This window comes from Sus scrofa, chromosome 5 (genome assembly GCF_000003025.6).
Source record: "Sus scrofa isolate TJ Tabasco breed Duroc chromosome 5, Sscrofa11.1, whole genome shotgun sequence".
In the NCBI taxonomy this organism is placed as follows: domain Eukaryota; kingdom Metazoa; phylum Chordata; class Mammalia; order Artiodactyla; family Suidae; genus Sus; species Sus scrofa.
In genome coordinates, this window is record NC_010447.5 from 23,039,021 (window position 1) to 23,058,897 (window position 19,877).

Here is a 19,877-nt window from a genome sequence, read left to right on the forward strand (position 1 = left end):
AGCTCCACTGACTCTATAGACTCTATGATTCTGTGGGGAAGTGCCATCTTCCAAATGTTTTTTTTTTTTTTTTTTTTTTTTCAAATCCCTAAATCAGAGGAAAAAACATTCCCAGAAAAAAGACCGTATTTCTTTGTTTTGTTTCTCCTGTATAAAAAAGGATTCTAGTATCAAGGTACAGGGAAGGGGAGAGCAAGGAACATACCCCTTGGTGTAAGGAAATGGGGGGGGGTAAGTCTCAAAAGGAGGGGAGGGAGGGGAATGTCATTAAGGCAGCAAAATATTCTCTGTAAAAAGACAGAGGCAGTCGTCTCCACACCCCAGAGATGAAGGCAGAGATCGACTTCTCGGCAAGGGACTCTCAAGTGTTCAAAGGAAGGGAAGTGTTGGCTTCTCTTCTCTTGGTTCTGTTGCAACCATTCCATTGCTCACTCTGGGTTACCTTCTGCCTTATGTAGATAAGAGTGCTGCAGGGCTCGGAAGGCAGAGATTCGCTTGTGTGGGTTAAAAGTCAGCATCTCCTAAGAAGGGAGGCAAAGGTCAGAAAACTGTGAAGAAAACAAAATAGACTTCTACTCACCCTTAACAATATCTAGAATGGGTTCTTTTCTATCTCTCTTTGTGGACTGCCATTCAAAGCAGCAAGAGAAAACTAGCCCATCCACTAATGAGTCTCAGTGATCACAATGTGTTTGGGTCCCTTTTATACTGCTGTTTTTTCACCCCAATCTCACCCTGTGCCCATACCCAAGCCCAGTACCAGTAGCAGCTGTGCTCCAGACTCCTCCATCTCAGGTACCACCGACTGCACTGGGCGGGGCCCTCTGGGGGAAAAGGCTCCTCGGGGTAGAGACACATCTCGGGGCCAGTCATCCTCTGGGGGCAGCCCAATCAGGCTATGGGAAACAGGAGAACTCTGGTCAGGAGGGCCCGTCTCTAGCCCCCACCCCCAGGGGCAGAGCCAGTTTCCAACCAGGGCTCAGCAGAAAGAGGACGACTAAGAATGGAAAACTCTTTTCCCTTCCCAATCACTTACTCAAAGATTTTGCCTAACTGGTCAGCTTCAGAGTTTCCACAGAAGAGAGGCCTGAGGTGAGAAAAGACATAAGACAGCAGTCATTTTCAAACATATGGTGGAAGAATGATTACAGCTTAGTAGCTCAGAACATCGGGTATGTAGAATAAAGAGCTATGGAATTCCTAATTCCAGGATATTTCAGAGCTTCTGGTTATAGACCAGATGGTCAGGAGTACTCAAGTAGAAGAGTGGCCATGACATGGATGTGGTTTATGAATAAGAGATTTGGGAAATTATGGGTTATTTGGGCCCCATACTTTCGACGAAACATCTCTGCGAAGATACAGCCAACGCTCCACATGTCCACAGGTGTTGCATACGTAGACTGCAAAAGAACTTCTGGAGCACGGTACCAGAGTGTAACCACCTAATAGGAATAAGAAGGGTCGATGAGGTCCCTACTCCTTACCATGAAGCACAACTGCTTCACTGAAGTCAAGCACGTAAAAAACACGTGACTTCCCAACTGCTACGAGCAAGCATTCTCCTCCCACTAACCAGAAGCCATTTTGGCTACCATCTTTCTACTGACCACAGGTGTAAGTGCCATCTGGTAGCTGTAGATTCTGGCCAGGCCAAAGTCAGCCAGCTTGACTGTCCCACCACTTGTAACCAGAATGTTCTCTGGCTTCAGGTCTCGATGAACGATGCAGTTGGCATGAAGGAAATCTAGGCCTCTTAGAAACTGACGCATCAGATCCTGGTTTAGAAGGGGGAGGTACAGAGAAACTGGAAACTAGGCATCATACTGGAAGCCACAACAGATGCTACTACAAAGATCCCAGTTTACTTCTCAGTATATGTCCATCCTACTCACCTTGATGGTCTCCACCGGCAAGCCTGGTGGGGGTGCCTTGTCCAGATATGTCCTTAGATCTTGGTCCACATGCTCAAACACCAGGGTCACTTTGGTCTCTCGATCAGTTCGGGCAGTGGCACAGACATCCATCAGCCTGGCCAGAACAAAAGGTCACTCAGTGATCAATCATCTTTGACCTAACATGGCTTCCCCTATTCCTTCAGGGTCCCCACTTCTTTCAACCACCACTCCCCACCTACAGGTTGTCTATTCCTTTTTACTACCCACTCCCAACCCTCCACCTTCTTCTCACCGGACAACATTGGGATGCTCGAAAGCCTCCAGCCGGCGCAGTAAGGCCACTTCACGAACCGTGCTGATGGGCAGGCCCCCTCCAGCACCTCCTCCATTGGGGACTCTTACGCTCTTGAGGGCCACAAAGTGGCCACTGTGGGGATCCCGTGCTTTGTACACGGTCCCATAGGCACCAACACCAATCTCCGCCACTGGTTCATACCGGGAGGTAGCCATTCTCAGACCAGATGAGACCCTACAATCACAGAGACTCCTGCCACCAAATTCCCTTCCAGAGTTCAAATAGTTATGAGCCTGCGGCAACAAAGTGTCTCGCACAAAACATATCCCAAAGACAACAAGAGCAGCATCCCGTCCCTTCCCCAAATTTCCATAAGGCCGACCCCCCTAGGTAACACAATGATTAACCAAAAGCCCTCCAGCCACGTGAGGCCCTAGAATTAAAAAATTCCTTCTTCTTTGGGACTATCAAGCCCTGTACAAGGGAAATCCCACACGACACACCCCCTGCATTGAAGACCCTTCACCTAGTCCTTTAAATTACACCTCCCTATGACCACAAAGGAACATACTACACCCTGCACCACTTCCCGCCCTCGAGCGACCCTTCCAGACCAGCCCGCGTAGGAAGCCGGGGAGGACTAGAATGGTCCCTATTCCTGGAAGGGGGCTACACTTACCTCGCCCCGTGTCAGGAGCTGCGGGGGCGGCCCGTTATCGGGGCCCCGGAGCCGGTTCTTGCAGCGCCATGCACTCGAGCTCTGTCTGGGGCAGCTGGACTCTACGGGCCCGACCATAGACATAGGCCGCAGGCTAGAGCGGCCCCCTTTGCCCCCACCCTCACCATGTGACCAGCTGCCAAAGAGGCGCGCGGAAACTGGCAGGGCGGGGCGAATGTGCCGGACGTTCGGAACACGTGACCAGAGTACGCGTGCGCAGAAAGGCAGCTTGGAGCCTATTTGACCGGGAAGGGGGCGGGGAAGGGAAAGGGGCGGAGGGGCGATGGCAGCCACGTGATCTGTTGCTATCACACGTGACCGCTTGACTGCTTGGAGGAGCAGAGGTGTGGTTACGCTGTAGGGCACGTGACTGGCTGCCGTAACTCTGGCGAGGGGGGGGCGGGAGCCTAGAGAAGGTGGAGTCCAATACGGTGCCATGGCAACCTGGGCCACCCAGATCCCAATTCCCCATTGCAGGCCGAGCCGGAGCGCCAACTCCAGTGTCACTATGCGTCTGTCACTCTATATGCAGAGTGGGGGGCCTGGGGACGTGAGGAGGTGCTGTCGCCTTTATGTACCACCGCCATCGGAAAACATATTCTCATTTGTGTCTTTGTTTCATTCACTCATTCAACAAATTTTTACCGAACGCTTACTTCCTGTGTAAATGTACGGTTTTTGCTACATGAGTTTTTTTGGTGTCTCAGGCACTAGCCCTTTAAGGTAGTGAAAAGGCTATATGTAAAGATATAGCCGGCAGCGTGATCATATAAAATAGAGAGGACACAATACCCGTTTTAGGGCAAAACTAGCATTAAAGGACTGATGGAAGGCAGATAAATACAGTAATCCAACAGGAAGCGTGGCAAGGTAGTGTGCCTTCACCTCTTCAGAACTTCCATTTCTCCCTGGGAGTGTTAAAGCAGAATCTAGATACCTCCTGGCAGAGAGGTTATTAATGAGCTGGAAACAGGAATACTTGACCTTTAAGGTTCTTTTCCAGAGTTCCTGCTGTGGTGCAGCGGGGTGAGATCCGTTGAGTTAGTTGTCTCTGTGGTGGCACAGGTTCAACCCTACCAGGCGCAGGGGGTTAGCGATCCCACGTTGATACATCTGCAGCTCGGATTCAGTTCCTGGCCGGGAACTTCCATATGCCACAGGTGGGGCCAAAAAAAAAGTTTCTTTTCTGCACTAAGATGGTGTGTGTGTGTGTGTGTGTGTGCACGCGCGCGCGCACGCTATTATATACATCATATACAGATGGATATAGGAATGAGTGTGTGCAAGGAAGTTACCACCACATTGCATAAAAATGACTATGCCCTTGTCCAAACCTTCTAACTTTTTATATGGGGCCATTGAGTGGCCTTCTCTTCCACCAGTGCAAGCTTCCTTAGCCTTTGTCCCTCCACAGAACAAATGTTCCCCACTCACAGACATCTAGGTAGGCAATAGGCAGGTTTCTCTGGCTTCTCTTGTCTTACTGGCTCCAACTTCTTTATCTCCCAACCCTTTGGGGGAATGGGGATAAGGAAACGTAAGGATCAGTGTCTCATTAATGATAAACTGTCTAATATCTGAAACCATTCTATTAGTCTATTTGCTCTCCTTGCACCCTAACTTCTGTTCTCCTTAACCATCTGGCTGAGGATGTCAAGCTTGAGATGAACATAAATTGTGTTGCATTCTTTTTTTTTTTGTCTTTTGTTTTTTTTTAGGGCCACACCTGTAGCATATGGAGGTTCCCAGGCTAGGGTTCGAATCAGAGCTGTAGCTGCCAGCCTACACCACAGCCACAGCAATGCTGGATCCTTAACCCACTGAGCGGAGCCAGGGATCTAACCTGAGTCCTCATGGATACTAGTCAGGTTCATTAACCACCGAGCCATGGCTGGAACTCCATGTTGCATTCTGAAAGTTCTAGCTCTGGGCCCTTGCTGGCAAGGGCAGCTGGGATACTAGTAAGAAACATCTCAAGGTCTAAACTGGCTAAATTGCTCCATTGGCTGTTTTGCTAGGAACGTTCCTGAAGTCTGTCTCTGAGTGTGCCGAACTCCCTTCCCATACCAGCAGGGTTCATTTTAGCCTCACCTTCCAATGAAGCCCCCCTACAACTCACTGTCTTTAAAATAGAACTCATTCTCTGGGAGTTCCCTGTTGTGGCTCAGTGGTCACGATCCTGACTAGCAACCACAAGGATGCAGATTCTATCCCTGGCCTCCCTCAGTGGGTTAAGGATCTGGCGTTTCGGCAATCTATGATATAAGTCGAAGACACTTCGTAGGCTGGCAGCTTTAGCTCTGATTAGACCCCCTAGCCTGGGAACTTCCATGTGCTGCAAGTACAGCCCTAAACAACAACAACAAAACAGATAGAAGTCATTCTCTATGTTGGCTTGGGTTCCAGCCCCTTTTTCATCTTTTTTTTTTTTTTTTTTTGTCTTTTTAGGGCTGCACCCATGGCATATGGAGGCTCCCAGAATAGGGGTGGAAATGGAGCTGTAGCCACTGGCCTATGCCACAGCCATAGCAATGCCGAATCTGAGCCAAGTCTGCCACCTACACCACAGTTCACAGCAATGCCAGACCAGGGATCAAACCCACAACCACATGGTTCCTAGTTGGATTCATTAACCATTGAGCTACGACGGGCACTCCAAGAACTCTTTTTTTTTTTTTTTTTAAGGGCTTCATCTGTGGGTATGGAACTTCCCAGGCTAGGGCCTATGCCACAGCCACAGGAATGCCACATCAAGTCACACCTGTGACCTGTATCACAGCATGTATCAAAGCTAGATCCTTAACCCACTGAGCAAGGCCAGGGATCAAACTGGCATTTTCCTGGATACTAGTTGGGTTCCCCCCCCCTTTTTTTGTCTCCTTTTGGCCGCCCAAGAATATGGAGTTCCTGTGCCAGAGATCAGATCCAAGCCACAGTCGAGACCTAAAACTTAGCTGTGGTAACACTAAATCCTTAACCACTGTGCTGGGCCAGGGATTGAAACCTCATCCCAGCACTCCCAAAACACCACCAATCCCACTGCGCCACAGTGGGAACTCTGAACTCCTCTAGCCCATTTTTCTGATTCATTCATTCATCCATCCAAAATATATGAATGCCTCATAAGAGCATTACCCCCCTTTAATCACTTTCTATCGAGGAGCCTTAATTTGGCAGTCTGTTCCTGATTCTGTACCCTCCCTTCTCCTGTTAATTACTCTTTTACTAATTAATTTTTTCCCTGTGTGTTTGATCCAATGGGCTCCCCTGTAATTCCTTTTCCCTCAGAACTGGAAAAGAGAAGATGTAAGTTTAAGGCACAAATAATGTGATGAGGAGGTACAACTGGTTCTGAGTCAAGACCCCCATCAAAGCAAAGAGCTGAGTTTCCTTGTGACGCAGCAGGTTAAGGATCCAGCATTGTCACTGGAGCAGCTCAGGTTGCTGCTGTGGCGCTGGTTCAGTCCCTGGCTGGGGAACTTTCACCTGCCTCTGAGGTGGCCAAAAAGATTAAAAAAAAAAAAAAAAAAAAAAAAGCAAAGAGCTAAGTGTGTGTGTGTGTGTGTTGTTCACTTCAGTGCAGTGGTGGTGGGGAAAAAGAGTCCCTGGAAAGACATTCATCCCTTTAGCACTCTGGTCTCCTTTGCTCACTCACCTTCTTCACAGATTACAATTACACACTTCTGTTTCTCATACCAATTTCATCCCTTACACACTCCTCTCTTTTCCACAGTCCCACACTGTGCATACTTTTCAGTCTTTTGTGTAAAAGTGTTTATTGGTCGAGTCAATCTCTTGCTCACTCACTTCACCTCAGACCGTTGCATAGCCCTTTCTTTGCACACTCCTATTTTGCACAAGTCTCTTCCTCCCTGATGCACCTGCGTCTTTGACCACTCACCTTCTATCCTCACCCGCTCACCCCCCCCAACACCCTCATTCACACATCTATTCTTCTACCCGTGTGCACACCCCCCTTCCTTGGCCACTCCCCTCCCTCCACCCTTCCCCAGGCTCGCACACTCGCCCCCGCCTCTGGGGACACCTGCTCGCGCGGGGCAGGGCGGGGATGCGCAGCCGCGGCCACTTCTCTCCCCCTCCCCGCCCCGCCCCTCCCTCCGTCCCTCACCGGCTCCCCGGCTCCCGCCCCGCCCGCCCCGCCCGCCCGCCGCTCCGGGGGGGTCTCCGCCGCCGCCGCCGCCGGAAGGAGCCGCCATTTGCCACCGCCGAGCGCACAGGCCGAGCCGAGCCCGGAGCCTGAGCGGGACTGGGGCCAGTAGGACAGCGATGGGAGCGGCCCCGCCGCAGGAGGACCGGGTCGCGTAACCCCGGAGGCCCGGCCGGCTCCGGACCCGGACCCGCGGGGCGCGGCACCCTGAGCCCCCCCTCCCCGCCCCCTGCCCCGGCCATGGCTGCCCGCCCCACCGCCCCCGGGCCGCCAGCCCTCTCGGCCCCGCAAGCCCCGGAGCCCCGGCAGCGGCAGCAGTGAACGGCGCTCGCAGGCCCCGAAGACCCCGACCGGGCTCGGCTCTCCAGCGCTCGCCCCCTTCCCGGCCTTGTCCTCTCCCTTCCCCCGCCGCCTGAGAGCCCCCCCTTGCACGCCGCCCCCCGCCCCCCGGCGCCCGGACGATGCTCAAGTCTCGGCTCCGCATGTTCCTGAACGAGCTGAAGCTGCTGGTGCTGACGGGCGGGGGGCGGCCCCGGGCCGAGCCGCAGCCCCGGGGGGCGGGGGAGGCGGCTGCGGCTGGGCGCCCTTCGCTGGCTGCTCGACCCCGGACGGCGACGGCGACGAAGAAGAGTACTACGGGTCGGAGCCGCGGGCCCGGGGCCTGGCTGGAGACAAGGAGCCGCGGGCAGGACCCCCGCCGCCTCCCGCTCCGCCGCCTCCGCCCCCGGGCGCGCTGGACGCCCTATCGCTCAGCAGCAGCCTGGACAGCGGGCTCCGAACCCCCCAGTGCCGAATCTGCTTTCAGGGCCCGGAGCAGGTCAGGCCTGGGCACCCGGCGGGGCGGGGCGGGGAGGGGAGGGGTGGGGGCGCGCACCTGGGGCTCCCGGAGAGACGGCGGACAGGGGGGCGGGGCCTGAGGAAGCTGGGCGGGACCCAGGACCCCAGGTGGAAATAGGGTGAGGACTTGGCTGGAGACGCCTGCAGTGCCAGGTGTGGGGTGGAGGGGATCAGGGGCCCCAGGAAGGAGTGGGCTTTATTCTAGAAGGGCTCAAAATCCCTCTCACGCCTTAACCAGGACAGCCTTTCTCCCCCACTTCTCTCCACGCCAGAGTCTCTGTAGGCTAAGAAGACCTATTCTTTGGGAGGTGGGCAGAGAGGAGAATGCTTTGGTTACCACCTTGAAAAGAGGGGTGCAGCCACAGCCCTTGCCTTACTCAATAGTTCTCTCAGTGGGGCACTTTTCTTCACTTCCCATTCCACAACTTTCCTTCTCCTTCCAAAGACTATTCCTTGTTTTAATGTTATAGACAAAGTTGTCCCGGGACAGTACCAGGGGGGTGTCTCTATGTCGTGAGGAATTACTCTTTCATTAAAGGGTATTCCCTCCTTTAGGATTTACCTCCCCTTTTGATACTTGGAAACCTAGGACAGTAAGCCATCCCTGTCTGCACCACATCTGGGAAGTACTTTTCAGTGTTGGAGTGGGTTAGAAAGGCATGGCTCAGAAGCTCTGACCTCTCCTGTCTCTCCAGATCCTAAGAAGTGGGCTTCCTTTTGGGAAACCTTAAAGAGCACCCTCCTCAAAATCTAGTCACGGGCGAAGACCCAGTACTCACCGGCTAACCACACTCCCCCCTGCCTCTCTACCTCTCTTCTGTTGTGTCAGGAAACTTTACCTTGAGCTCTAACTTTTTTTTTTAGGCTGCAGCTTTAGTCTCTTGCCCTGTTTTGGTTGAAAGGCCTGAGTCCTTTTTTTAACGTGGGAGACTGAGTGAATTGAAGAAGAGGTTTCCCTCTCCCTGAATGAAAAGGACTGGGGTCAGGTGGCAATAGCTGACAGGGACCCACCTTACTCTTCCTCCAGGGGGAGCTCCTGAGCCCCTGCCGCTGCGACGGCTCTGTGCGCTGCACGCACCAGCCCTGCCTCATCCGCTGGATCAGCGAGAGGGGCTCCTGGAGCTGTGAGCTCTGCTACTTCAAGTACCAGGTCCTGGCGATCAGCACCAAGAATCCCCTGCAGGTGAGGTGCAAGGGGAGAACTCTGAGATTGGGGCAGAGGCCTTTCAGCAGTTAGAATCAGGGCCCCTTCAGGGAGCCTATTTCATCCATTTACTCTTGCTTCAAGTTGTGCTCCCCATGGTTACCATAATTTCCTGACTGTCTGTAAATCCTTCCCTCCTTCATTTACTTACAGAGTCAGTCACTGGGTGCCCCTTGTGTTCCGGGCACTGTTCTAGGCATTGGGACAATAAAAGAGGGAAAGATGGTAGTGCTGCTGCTACTATTGATAGAGATATGTGGTTTTCTATGTGTCAAGCTCTTGGTGTGCATTAACTCTTCTAATCTAATCCTAATAGTTATGTACCATTAGTATCTCCATTTTAAATAGGAGACCATTGATGCACAAAGAGATTTTAAAACTTGCTCAAAGTTACTGTGCCAGTAAGTGATGGATGGTCTGGCTTCAGAGCACTTGGCTGACCCTGCCTCTCTAAAATAAAACAAAAAACAGTCTCAAACAATGTGAGAAGTGCCATATTCTGGATTTGATCAAGGCACAGAGAAGACAGATTATTAATCCTGCCTTAAGGATTTCAGGAAATCTCTTGGAGCATTCTCCTATTCAGGGCCACCCTAACCTTGCCCTCCACCTCTTTCCGTGACTTTTTGGAGCCTTTTCTCCCATACAGTGGCAGGCCATCTCCCTGACGGTCATTGAGAAGGTCCAGATTGCAGCCATAGTTCTGGGCTCTCTCTTCCTCGTTGCCAGCATCTCCTGGCTCATCTGGTCCTCACTCAGCCCTTCAGCCAAGTGGCAACGGCAAGATCTGCTCTTTCAGATCTGCTACGGCATGTATGGCTTCATGGATGTCGTCTGCATAGGTAAGGGTACCTCTCTTAACCTTATTTGCTCCTCATCTTCCTCTAATTCACACACTTAACTTCCTGCCATTCCCACAGTTTCATAGTCACATTTTCTACCATTGGGAGCCTTTAGGGCTGTCTTGGTGCCTCTCCCTTCCCTGCTTCTTCAGGCCCTTTGCAGTCCTATCTTCTCACCCTGAAGAAATGTTTAAGTACCTCTGGCCTAGGTCTGGGCAGCAATTGACCCTGGATTTCTTATCCCTCTTGCTCAGGCCTCATCGTCCATGAAGGCTCCTCTGTCTACCGTATCTTCAAGCGCTGGCAGGCAGTGAACCAGCAGTGGAAGGTCCTGAATTACGATAAGACCAAGGACATAGGAGGAGATGCAGGGGGAGGGACGGCAGGGAAGCCGGGCCCCAGGACCTCACGGACGGGCCCCCCCTCTGGGGCCACTAGCCGCCCTCCAGCTACCCAGCGCATGCGGACGCTCTTGCCTCAGCGCTGTGGTTACACAATCCTGCATCTCCTTGGACAGCTGCGGCCACCAGATGCCCGTTCCAGTTCTCATTCTGGCCGTGAGGTTGTCATGAGGGTCACCACGGTCTGAACTGAACCCCAGGAGCGGGGATCTTGAGTCAATGCGTCGGCCAGAGATAAGCTGTCATGGCTGCTGGAGGTACTACCTGGACAAGGTGTTTGGGGCACACTGCCCTCACCACTGAGGATCTCTGTGGGCAGCCTCAAGCTGGAGACATTGTCTGGCCTCTACTGCCCACTGGGTAGAGACACCTGGATGACATTCCAGCCCCACTCAAGCTCCTCACACTCATCCTGGTGCCAGTGGGCAGGTGGGAAGAACATCTTTTCTTCCCTAGAGAACCGTCCTTACCTCAGCTCCTAGGGCCTCCAGCCCCCCAGCTCCTCCACGGTGACTTGGTGAAGGGGGACCAATGCCAGAAGAAAGGGGCTGTAGACCCCCCCCATTCCCCACCCTATGGCCACAGGGCAGCTGGCAATAAGACTAGTATACATTGACCTCCCGTTCCCTGCATGAGGGCGGGGGTACTTCCCCCTGCTCCACCCCCCATTGCATGGGGGGAGGGCATAAAGAATCATTTATATGCACGTGGAGACTCCTTTCTCATGTGGGGCTTTTTTGGGAGATGTGGGGAGGTTTCTCTGCAGGGGTTGCAAATCCCAAATGCAACCATGGATTCTGAGTTGGAGGTGTGACTCCCACTTGGTGGTGAATAATTCACATTGACTGCTAGGTGGCAGTGCTCAGAAGTATCTAAGGGGTGGACCTGATACCTGCGTGTTGTGTGATTTAGAAAAAAAATCCTTCCATTGTGGTTTTCCTGTCTACCACACAGGGTAGGATTGAGGATAAATGAGGGACAGGTTGAATGCCACTGCAAAGAAGATCAGTGATGGCATAAAAAGATTTCTAGACTAGTTGATGGTCCATTTGTTTCAAATAATAGCTGGTTAACAAATTCCAGAATGTGTTTTTCGTCTGGAATTGCACAGAGCCTGGGAAATTTGTGTCGAGTATCATAATAGATAATGGAAAATACGAGGGGAAATAGACATTGCAAATGTTAAGGATGGTGGTTATTTGCAAGAATAAGAGCTTCTCCAGCCCCCTAAACACCGGGAGCTGGGAAAGGCTGGAGCTATCCTTCTTGCTCTCAGGATCTTGTGGCTTCTATTAATCCCTACCAGGAAATGTGCTCACCCAGAGAAGGGGTATAAAGTGAATTGGACTTATTTGGAGTGAGACAGGATTTCCCAGGGTTATGAGTCTCCAACCTCAGTTTAAGCTACTCTGATGGCAGTTCAGGATCACAGGTCTGATCCTAGTGTACCCCAGCTAGTGATAGTAACTGGAAGATATTGTGCTTGAAGGCAGCAGCATAGAGGACTGTTGTTTATAGGGAAAAGGTTTGGGAAGGACTGTTAAAATGTCAGCCTAAAGCCAAGGTCCCTCCTGAGGCCTTGGGCTGTGTATTATGAGTGATGGTATCTTTTACGTGAACTATTCATCAGCAATTAAAATAATTCATAACATTGCTTAAGTCAGATCCAGAGGCCTTTCCTATTATTGGTCTTTCTCTCAGGGAAAGTTCTGCTCTGTCTCCTCCTTGGGGATGTTTTGGGGACAATGCTTCACTATTAAAGATCACATATCCTTGCCCAGGGCATGGTCTCCCCCATCCCTATCCAAAAGGGGTCTTGGCCGCTGTCCATGGTGCTGGCACTCAGACCTGCCTGGGAATATAGGAACCAAAGCTGTATTTGGTTTTGAGTTACCTGGAAGTGTTGAAGTGCATCACTTCCAACCTCAGAGGGGATCAAAGTGGCTAAGCCTCCCCGTTTTTCCAGTGGGAAATCGTTTCCCTAGAGAGAGAATCTGCCACTTTCCCCACCTAGGGAGACAGAAAGGCCAGACGTCACTGATTTGCCATTTGCAGAATAGCTGGTGGGCCAGAAGGGAGACAGCAACTCCAAGCGACTACCAGTACCTATCTTGGCAAATAGGGGTTAGGTAGGTAAGACACAGGTGGGGTTTCCTGGGCCAAGCCTGGGCTGTCCCCAGGGAGGACTCCGCATGGAGGCGTAGCCATACCCAAGGACATAGGCACACTTACAGACACAGTGTCTCCATCTCCAGTCTGGGTCCTAAAACCAAGCTGAGTGAGACAGGACATTCTCCTCCTCCTCCAGTGTGGGGGGGCTTGGTACGAAGGTTGGGACCAGCACTCAGCATGGTCCTCTCTCCTTCCCTTTTTCCACCTTTAAGAGATTCTTGTCCAAGAAAGGATGAAAGCCAAGTATGGAGGTGGCCTTCTTGTCCAAGAAAGGGGTCATAGAAACTGCTGCCCTCTTCAGGTGAGCAGTCCTATTTGCCCAATGAGGAGTGTGCAAAACCCTCACCACTGATTCCAGGGAAAGGGTCTGAGAGGGAGAAGGGCTTTACTCAACCTCCAAGCTCAAAACTGCTAAAAATCAGGTCACATACGGAGTTCCCTGTGGCACAGCCAGTTAAGTATCTGGCATTTCGCTGTAGCAGCCTGGGTCACTGCTGTGGCGTGGGTTTCACCCCTGGCCTGGGAAAATCCACATGCCTCAGGTGCAGCCAAAAAAAAAAAAAAAAAAAAAATCAGGTTACTTAGGTTCAAGTCGAGTTCAGTGATAGGGAGTGGGGGTGGAGATTGAAAACCCAGCAGAGGAGAAGTTGAGAGGAGGGGGAGTAAAAGCACGAAAACCTTGGTCTCTGCACAGGGCCTTGGGTCTACCCTGTCCCCCTGTAGATCTTAACATAAAACAGATACCCCCCAGAAGGCTGATGGCTAATGGAGTTTCTGTAGTCAGGGAGCCATGTCTAGGGCCAGGACTGAGGTGGTGGGAGGAGGAGGAAGCATGAAGTGAAATCTGTCTCCATCCACTAATTGGAATGGAGGGGAGCAGGAGGAAGGGGGGCAAGTCCTGACAAGAGGAGGGTAATCTAGGCTACAATGGAACTGGGGAGTGTGCTGAGAGATTTATTTTTGTGGGAGATGAGTTAATCTATATACATCACAAGAGGAGAAGTCAGCCCATCCTCTGGGGGGCCAGAGGGTGCTGACTCAGGAAAACAGAGGCTCCTGCTGCCCACCCCTTTTTTCCTGCCTTGGTGCCCTAGGGCTTCTGGCCACCCCCACATTCAGCTTTCATCCTGTCTGTCTGTTTGTTCCTCTGCCTGTATCCTTGTCTTTCTCTGAAGAAAATTACCTCGGAGCAACTTTGCTAGAGAGGGGAGAGTGGCCATCCTAATGCATCCTTCGGTTCCAGCAGTCCAGACTCCAAAAACACTCTTCTACCAGAGTCAGCTGCCTCTAGGCATCTCAGCAAGTTCCTGGCTCCCCCACCCATTACAGCCTAGCGGTTGAAGCTACTTTTCAACACCACCCCCTTAATCTCTTACAGGGAGCCGGATTTTTCTGTTCCCAACTACAGACAGAAACATGTCTGGGTTTGCAACGTAAACCATTCTTCTAGGTGTCTAGACCTCCCATTGTTATGGGGGTCACTCCCAGGACCTGAGAAACCAAGGTGGAAGATTTGGGTAAGGATCTCGCCTCCAGGTCTTGTAGGAAGTAAGAGTGGGAAAGAAGTCAAAAGTCTAGGTTGGAACATTTAATATTTTTAAATTTAAAAACAATATTTAAAAACTTCAGGAGTTCCTGTCATGGCTTAGTGTGGTAATGAACCCAACTGGTATCTATGAGGACTCAGGTTCAATTCTTCACCTCACTCAGTGGGTTAAGGATCTGGTATTGCCGGGAACTGTGGTGTATCTTAAAGATGCAGCTGGGATCTGGCATCACTGTAACTGTAGCATAAGCCAGCAGCTATAGCTCCTATTTGACCCCTAGTCTGGGACCTTCCATATGCCACAGGTGCAGCCCTGAAAAGCAAAATAAAATATTTCAATATATAAAAGGATTGGGCAGGGACAGCCCCAAAGACATCTCTGCCTGATACCTAAGTGGTGGGGCAGGCCAACCTAATAGTGACCAGATAGCCAAGGAGCATTTTGTAAAAAGTCATAAACAGGTGAGAGTAGACTCACTTTCCTATGGGCAAGATGAGGAAAAGGCAGCGCCTGGTAGCTGCCTATCCCTTCTGCCACATGGTCCAGATACAATGTGAAAATATGTATGGTGTCACCCAGTCGAGGGTAGGCCCTGGCAAGGGATATAAAGACAACGGGGGGCGGTTCTCTGAGGGTCTAATGGGTTGAGGCTCCTGCGTTCTCACCACTGTGGCTCTGGTTGCTGCTGTGTGGCCTAAGTTTGATCTCTGGCCCAGGAACTTCCACATACTGCCTGTGTGGCAAAAAAGAAAAAAAAATACAAAAAAAAAAAGTGAGAGAACCTGAAATAAACGTTGCAATTCTCATTTTAAAGATAATAAGTCCCCATCCTTCCTCTCAAAGAAGTCACATGCAAGGAGAGAGGATCAACCAAGTGCAGATCAGAAGTACAATTACTTAGCTCATGCTGTGATAACTGTTTAGCCAGCAGCACCAGCCAGTGAACACTGTGAAGCCCCAAAAGGTCAGTAGTTGAATTCTTCCTCAGCCACCCATGATTATTAGTTAAAATCTGAGTTGGGGGAGTTCCCGTCGTGGCGCAGTGGTTAACGAATCCGACTAGGAACCATGAGGTTGCGGGTTCGGTCCCTGCCCTTGCTCAGTGGGTTGACGATCCGGCATTGCCGTGAGCTGTAGTGTAGGTTGCAGATGCGGCTCGGATCCTGCGTTGCTGTGGCTCTGGCGTAGGCCAGTGGCTACAGCTCCGATTCAACCCCTAGCCTGGGAGCGGCCCAAAGAAATAGCAAAAAGACAAAAAAACAAAAAACAAAAAACTGAGTTGGCCCTTGAAGAATGCATACGATATAACCAGAAGGGCTAAACAGGCAAATGGACCATGGTTTTCTCAGGGCCTGCTGGGTCAGGCCAAGTGCATACTTCACTCCTTGGTCAGGGCTGCCTCAAGTACTTTGCTATGGTCATTCCAACCCGTTTGGACAGAGAGCTGAGCCTCAGGGAATATACATCCCTTGGTCTTATGCCTAATAAACCCCTATGATGAGAGAAATGGTGATGATGACAGCCTCCTTCCACAGGACTATCTGTCCACAAACTGTAGATTGATGCTTCTCTCAGGTACCAGAACAGTCCGGGTCATGGGTCTGATTGGGGCAGAACCTGGCTCAGGCTGCACCTCAAAGTGGATCAAGATCTGGAAAGGGAGGAAAAAAGCTATTACTATGGGAGGGATCTACAATGGTGGGCTTGATTGGTAGTGGACATTACTACTGTTAGGATAGTCAATGTTGGAATGGCACCTGCGACTGGTAGGGGACATCTTGGTTATTGACAGTAGGTACAAAGTCCAAATACTCTCACTCATCCACCAGGCATATGGTGGGATTGACATATTTGAGGATAAAGACTCCCAAATCTTATATATTTTTCTATGCCTGTCAGGAAAAGAGCTCATGGCTTTAGATCTCTAAGGTATGGGGAAGGTAGAAGATCTTGATCACTCACCTGGGCCAAAGCATTTGCAGCTCAAGCTCTGCCAGGCGTCTCCCCATGCAGCTGCGCTTGCCAAAGCCAAAGGGGAGAGATGCAAATGGGTGGGGGGCTGGACATTCCCCCAGCCAGCGAGCTGGACGAAAAGAATTTGGCTCTGGGAACTGGGCAGGGTCCCTTGAAGTGGCATAGTGACACAGAGTGACCAGTGTCTGGTGAGGGAAAAACACAAACTTGTCAGTTTGGTCCCAGGAATGCCAGGAGGGAAGTGGGGAATGGGATCTATGCACTGGGACAAAGGCAGACACTGGTTGGTTGTGGTGGGGAAATTTTCTGGGGCTACTTTTGGAAAGATTTCTCCACTGCCCCATTACAACCTAGAGAGACATTCAGGCCAAGGAGAGTGTTTGAAGGGCTTATGGGGAGTATTTGAGAAGAGAACCAGTCCCAAGATGGTGAGGGATGGCTTAGCAAAGGGGGCCCATAGGCTCTACTCACATTTTTGGGGATAATGTAGTCACCCACACAAATGTCTTTGTCTGGCACACGGGAGTTTCCAGGTACCACAGGGTACAGTCTGGACAGCAGAGCATGAAAAGGAGACAACAAGGTGAGGCTGGGGGCTGTAGCCAACTTCTCATGTCCCTCACCTTCCAAACCTATTCTTGGCCCGGCGTAGAGTACCATTTTCCTCTGCTCTTTCTCCCTACTCCCTTCCATTATCTGCTTTTCCACCCCTTCCCTAGCATTTTCTCTAGCTCCTCCTCTCCTGCCCCCTCACCTTAGCACTTCCTTGACCACTGCCTTAAGCAGGGGCAGCTGGGATAGAACAGTGGCTGATGGGTGGGCACTGGAGCTGGGGCCCAAAGCAGTTTTGATCTCAGAATGGAGTGCCATCTGGACTTCAGGGTGCCGAGAGAGTTCATAGAGAGCCCAGGAGAGTGTGTTGGACACCTGGAAGCATCGGAGGTGTGAGAGTGGGGACCCAGCATAGGAGGCAGAATATGAAGTAGGCTGGAATCCAGGGAGTGCTAAACCAAGCTGACCTAGGGACCATAGTGGATCTTCTGCAGCAGGAAAATGCCCCCTGAGAGTGGGGAGATTAAGCTGCGGAAGTGGGGCTCCTGACATGGAAGGGGAACCTCACCGTGTCCACTCCAGCCAGTAGCAACTCTGTCACATTCCCCAGGATGGACGGGGCTGGCAGCTCTTCCCGGAAGAGGAAGTAGGTCAGGTGCGCCCCAGATCCCAAGTCCTCCTCAGGCTTTCCCTGGCTCTTCATGGCAGCCTCGGCCTCTCGCCGCTCCACGTGCTCCTGGGCTATGGGGACAAGTTACAGGGATGCCTCACTACTCCTGAACAGCTTTATGTTCCCCCACGCGTACTTCATTTCTGTCCCTTACCAAATGCAAACATCTGGTCCCAGTCGCGGCAGAGGCGGGCCCAGGGTCCCGGCACGAGGCGGTGCAGCCAGCTGGGCATCGCCATGGTCAGGAGCGTGGACACAAACACCGATCCCACCGCGCGGATGAAGGTCTCTGTGTCTGGCGGCACTTCGGGTTCCAGGCAGCCCAGGCGGGAACCCAACAGCACCGCCGCAATGCCTGGCCGGGAGGGGGCGCTGTCAGGGCACCAAGAGACCCTGGCCGGGTGCCTCCTTTGCTGGTCCCTGCCTGGGGACTCACCTTCTAGTCCAAACTTATAAAACTCTCCTGCCACGTCCCGAACCAGGGCGGGAGGCCCAGCGCCCAGTCCCCGCTGGCTCCGCAGTCGCCGCACAAGGTCCTGGACCACGTCATGCAGGGTCCCGGCATAGCGGGCTGCCGCTTGAGGCCGGAGGAGCAACGGGGCCAGGAGACTGCGGAGCCTCTGCCATTCTTCACCTTCCCTGCAAGGGCGAGGAGAAGGGGTGCATCAGGGCAGACAGTGGTATGCAGAGGTGGCCCGACCGGGCAGGTTGCTCTGGAGAAGGAGCGTGTTTGGCTGGGGTGGCCCGGAGAGGGACTGCGTCTGCTCCCTTGGTGTTACAGAAATCTGCCCCTGCTTGTGCCCACTTTCCAACCCCCCTCCTCGTTACTCATTTCCTGCCCCGGAGGGGCCTGGGTTCCTAGGTAAGCTGAGTCACAGAATCTTACGACTATGGTACCTTAGCCCCTTCTGCAGTTTCTCAAGTTTCTAGCCTCAAAAGATAAGAGGTGAACGCAGGGGGAAGCGGGCGGGCGGGCGGAAGCCGGACTCTACCCGAGATTGGACGAAATCAGACTGGGGTGGGAACCCCGATTTGCCAGAAGAAACGACCGACCTCCCTCCACACCCCCAGACTGTCTCCAGACCCCCCACAAGAAAGGAAGGCAGTCGGGGCTTTGGGGCCAAAGCACTCACGCGGTGAGCAGTCCGCAAGACCGCTGGCGTCGGCGACGGTGCTCCGTCCAGGGTGAGAAGCTGCAGCGCTCGGGCAAGGGTCCCTCCTGTCGTAGCAGCTGCTCGACGAGCGTAGGGGCCGCCACGTACACCGTGCGCACCTTCCCGAAACTGGCCAACCACACTGGGCCAAAGCGCGCGGCACCCTGCACCTGGGAGAACCAGAGCAGCGGACACTGGAGACTCGGGCTGGGGACTCCCAGCTAGGACCGTGCCAATGCCAAGGGACTTGGCTACTGAGCTTTGAAAGGGGGAAGCTTCTGCTCCCAACCAGCGTATGGCTTTGATGCTGTAAACCCCTCCTTCTCTTTTTCCCCACTTCCTATCCCTAGAAAGTTTGAGTGTGATGGGCAAAACGGAGGAGCTTTGCGCAAAGCTGACGTTCGGGATCTCTCTTTGGTCACCTGGGCCGAGCTGAGGCGGAGAAATCTCTAAATGTTCCTCACATAGACTTTCCATCTCAGGAGGACCCCCCCCTCAAATGTATAGGGGCGCACTAGCTTCCTGCGCGGGGAAAGTACTCCGCCTCCCGCACACTTGTCCTGAACCTACCCGGCCTCCAGGCTTCTGCATAGGGAGAAGGCGTTTTTTGAACGCACTGCTCTGCTGGGTGTGGGGATGGACTCCGCGCCCAGTGAGCCACCGCCCCCAGTCCCAACTTGTCTTTTCCATAATTCATGGGCATCCATTCTCACTGGCCCTCTCTCCCACGTCCTGCAAGTAGAATTTTGTGACAGCCAGGTTCCCCAGCATTCAGTCCCAGGAACGGGGTCCCCTTCTACCTGTAGCTCGTGCAGCCGTGACAGACCCCCCTTGCAGAAAAGTTCGGCAAGGAAACCAGGCGTGGAGGGGCCTGGGAGGTCGGCCAATCCCCGAGGCGCTGAGTCGGAGCCTCTGGAACCCAGCTCAGGAGCACGGCAGACGCGATGGAACACTCTGGAAGCGAGCTTGAGGGTTTGGGTCATGGTCTGGCTGAGGGAACCCGCGAAAGCGCGCTTCTCCGGAGAATTTTCCCTGAGCCCTTATTTAACCCTTGGCTAGGTAGTGGCAACGCCCCCTTTTCAAGCTCCACAGCCAATCCCCTCTTCTGAGTGGTCGGTGCTGGGAATTAGCACCCAGGAACAGTAGGCTGGACAGGAGCTGCCAACAGGGCTCCCTTGGGTCTCATGCTGCAATGACCCTCTTGGGAGGGGAAGCTTGCCTCAGTTTCTCCTTCTGGGCTGGTGCCCAAGCTTAAGAGCTGAAAGGTCTCTTCCTCGGGAAGGCTATTTGATGAGGCTTAAGTGACCAAGATGCAGTTGATCCCTGGTATTCCTGACACATCTGCAGGGAGCTGGGGCCCCAGGAACCCATCTTCAGGAATTCCCCAGCCTCCAGCTCCTCTGGGGGAGAAGCAAAGAGGCAGAGCTGTAGGCGTCCTCAGATTC

The 19,877-nt window shown here is 52.6% G+C and overlaps 3 protein-coding genes across 4 annotated transcripts; 1 reads left to right on the plus strand and 2 right to left on the minus strand.

Annotated features, from left to right (window-relative positions):
* CDK4 (cyclin dependent kinase 4) lies at positions 186-2,939 on the minus strand. The gene is given in 8 exon segments (NM_001123097.1): positions 186-521; positions 761-896; positions 1,037-1,087; positions 1,336-1,445; positions 1,611-1,778; positions 1,896-2,031; positions 2,191-2,427; positions 2,873-2,939. Coding segments are annotated over 7 exon segments (912 nt in total). The 5' UTR covers positions 2,409-2,427; positions 2,873-2,939; the 3' UTR covers positions 186-428.
* On the plus strand, positions 7,451-12,026 carry MARCH9 (membrane associated ring-CH-type finger 9). The gene is given in 5 exon segments (XM_021091899.1): positions 7,451-7,637; positions 7,640-7,896; positions 8,944-9,099; positions 9,770-9,962; positions 10,217-12,026. Coding segments are annotated over 5 exon segments (1,038 nt in total). The 5' UTR covers positions 7,451-7,540; the 3' UTR covers positions 10,552-12,026.
* CYP27B1 (25-hydroxyvitamin D3 1alpha-hydroxylase) lies at positions 14,109-19,845 on the minus strand. Of its 2 annotated transcripts, NM_213995.1 has the most exon segments (10): positions 14,871-15,733; positions 16,045-16,055; positions 16,058-16,241; positions 16,528-16,606; positions 16,811-16,983; positions 17,177-17,349; positions 17,433-17,633; positions 17,715-17,917; positions 18,412-18,602; positions 19,233-19,450. In NM_213995.1, coding segments are annotated over 10 exon segments (1,512 nt in total). In that variant the 5' UTR covers positions 19,416-19,450; the 3' UTR covers positions 14,871-15,619.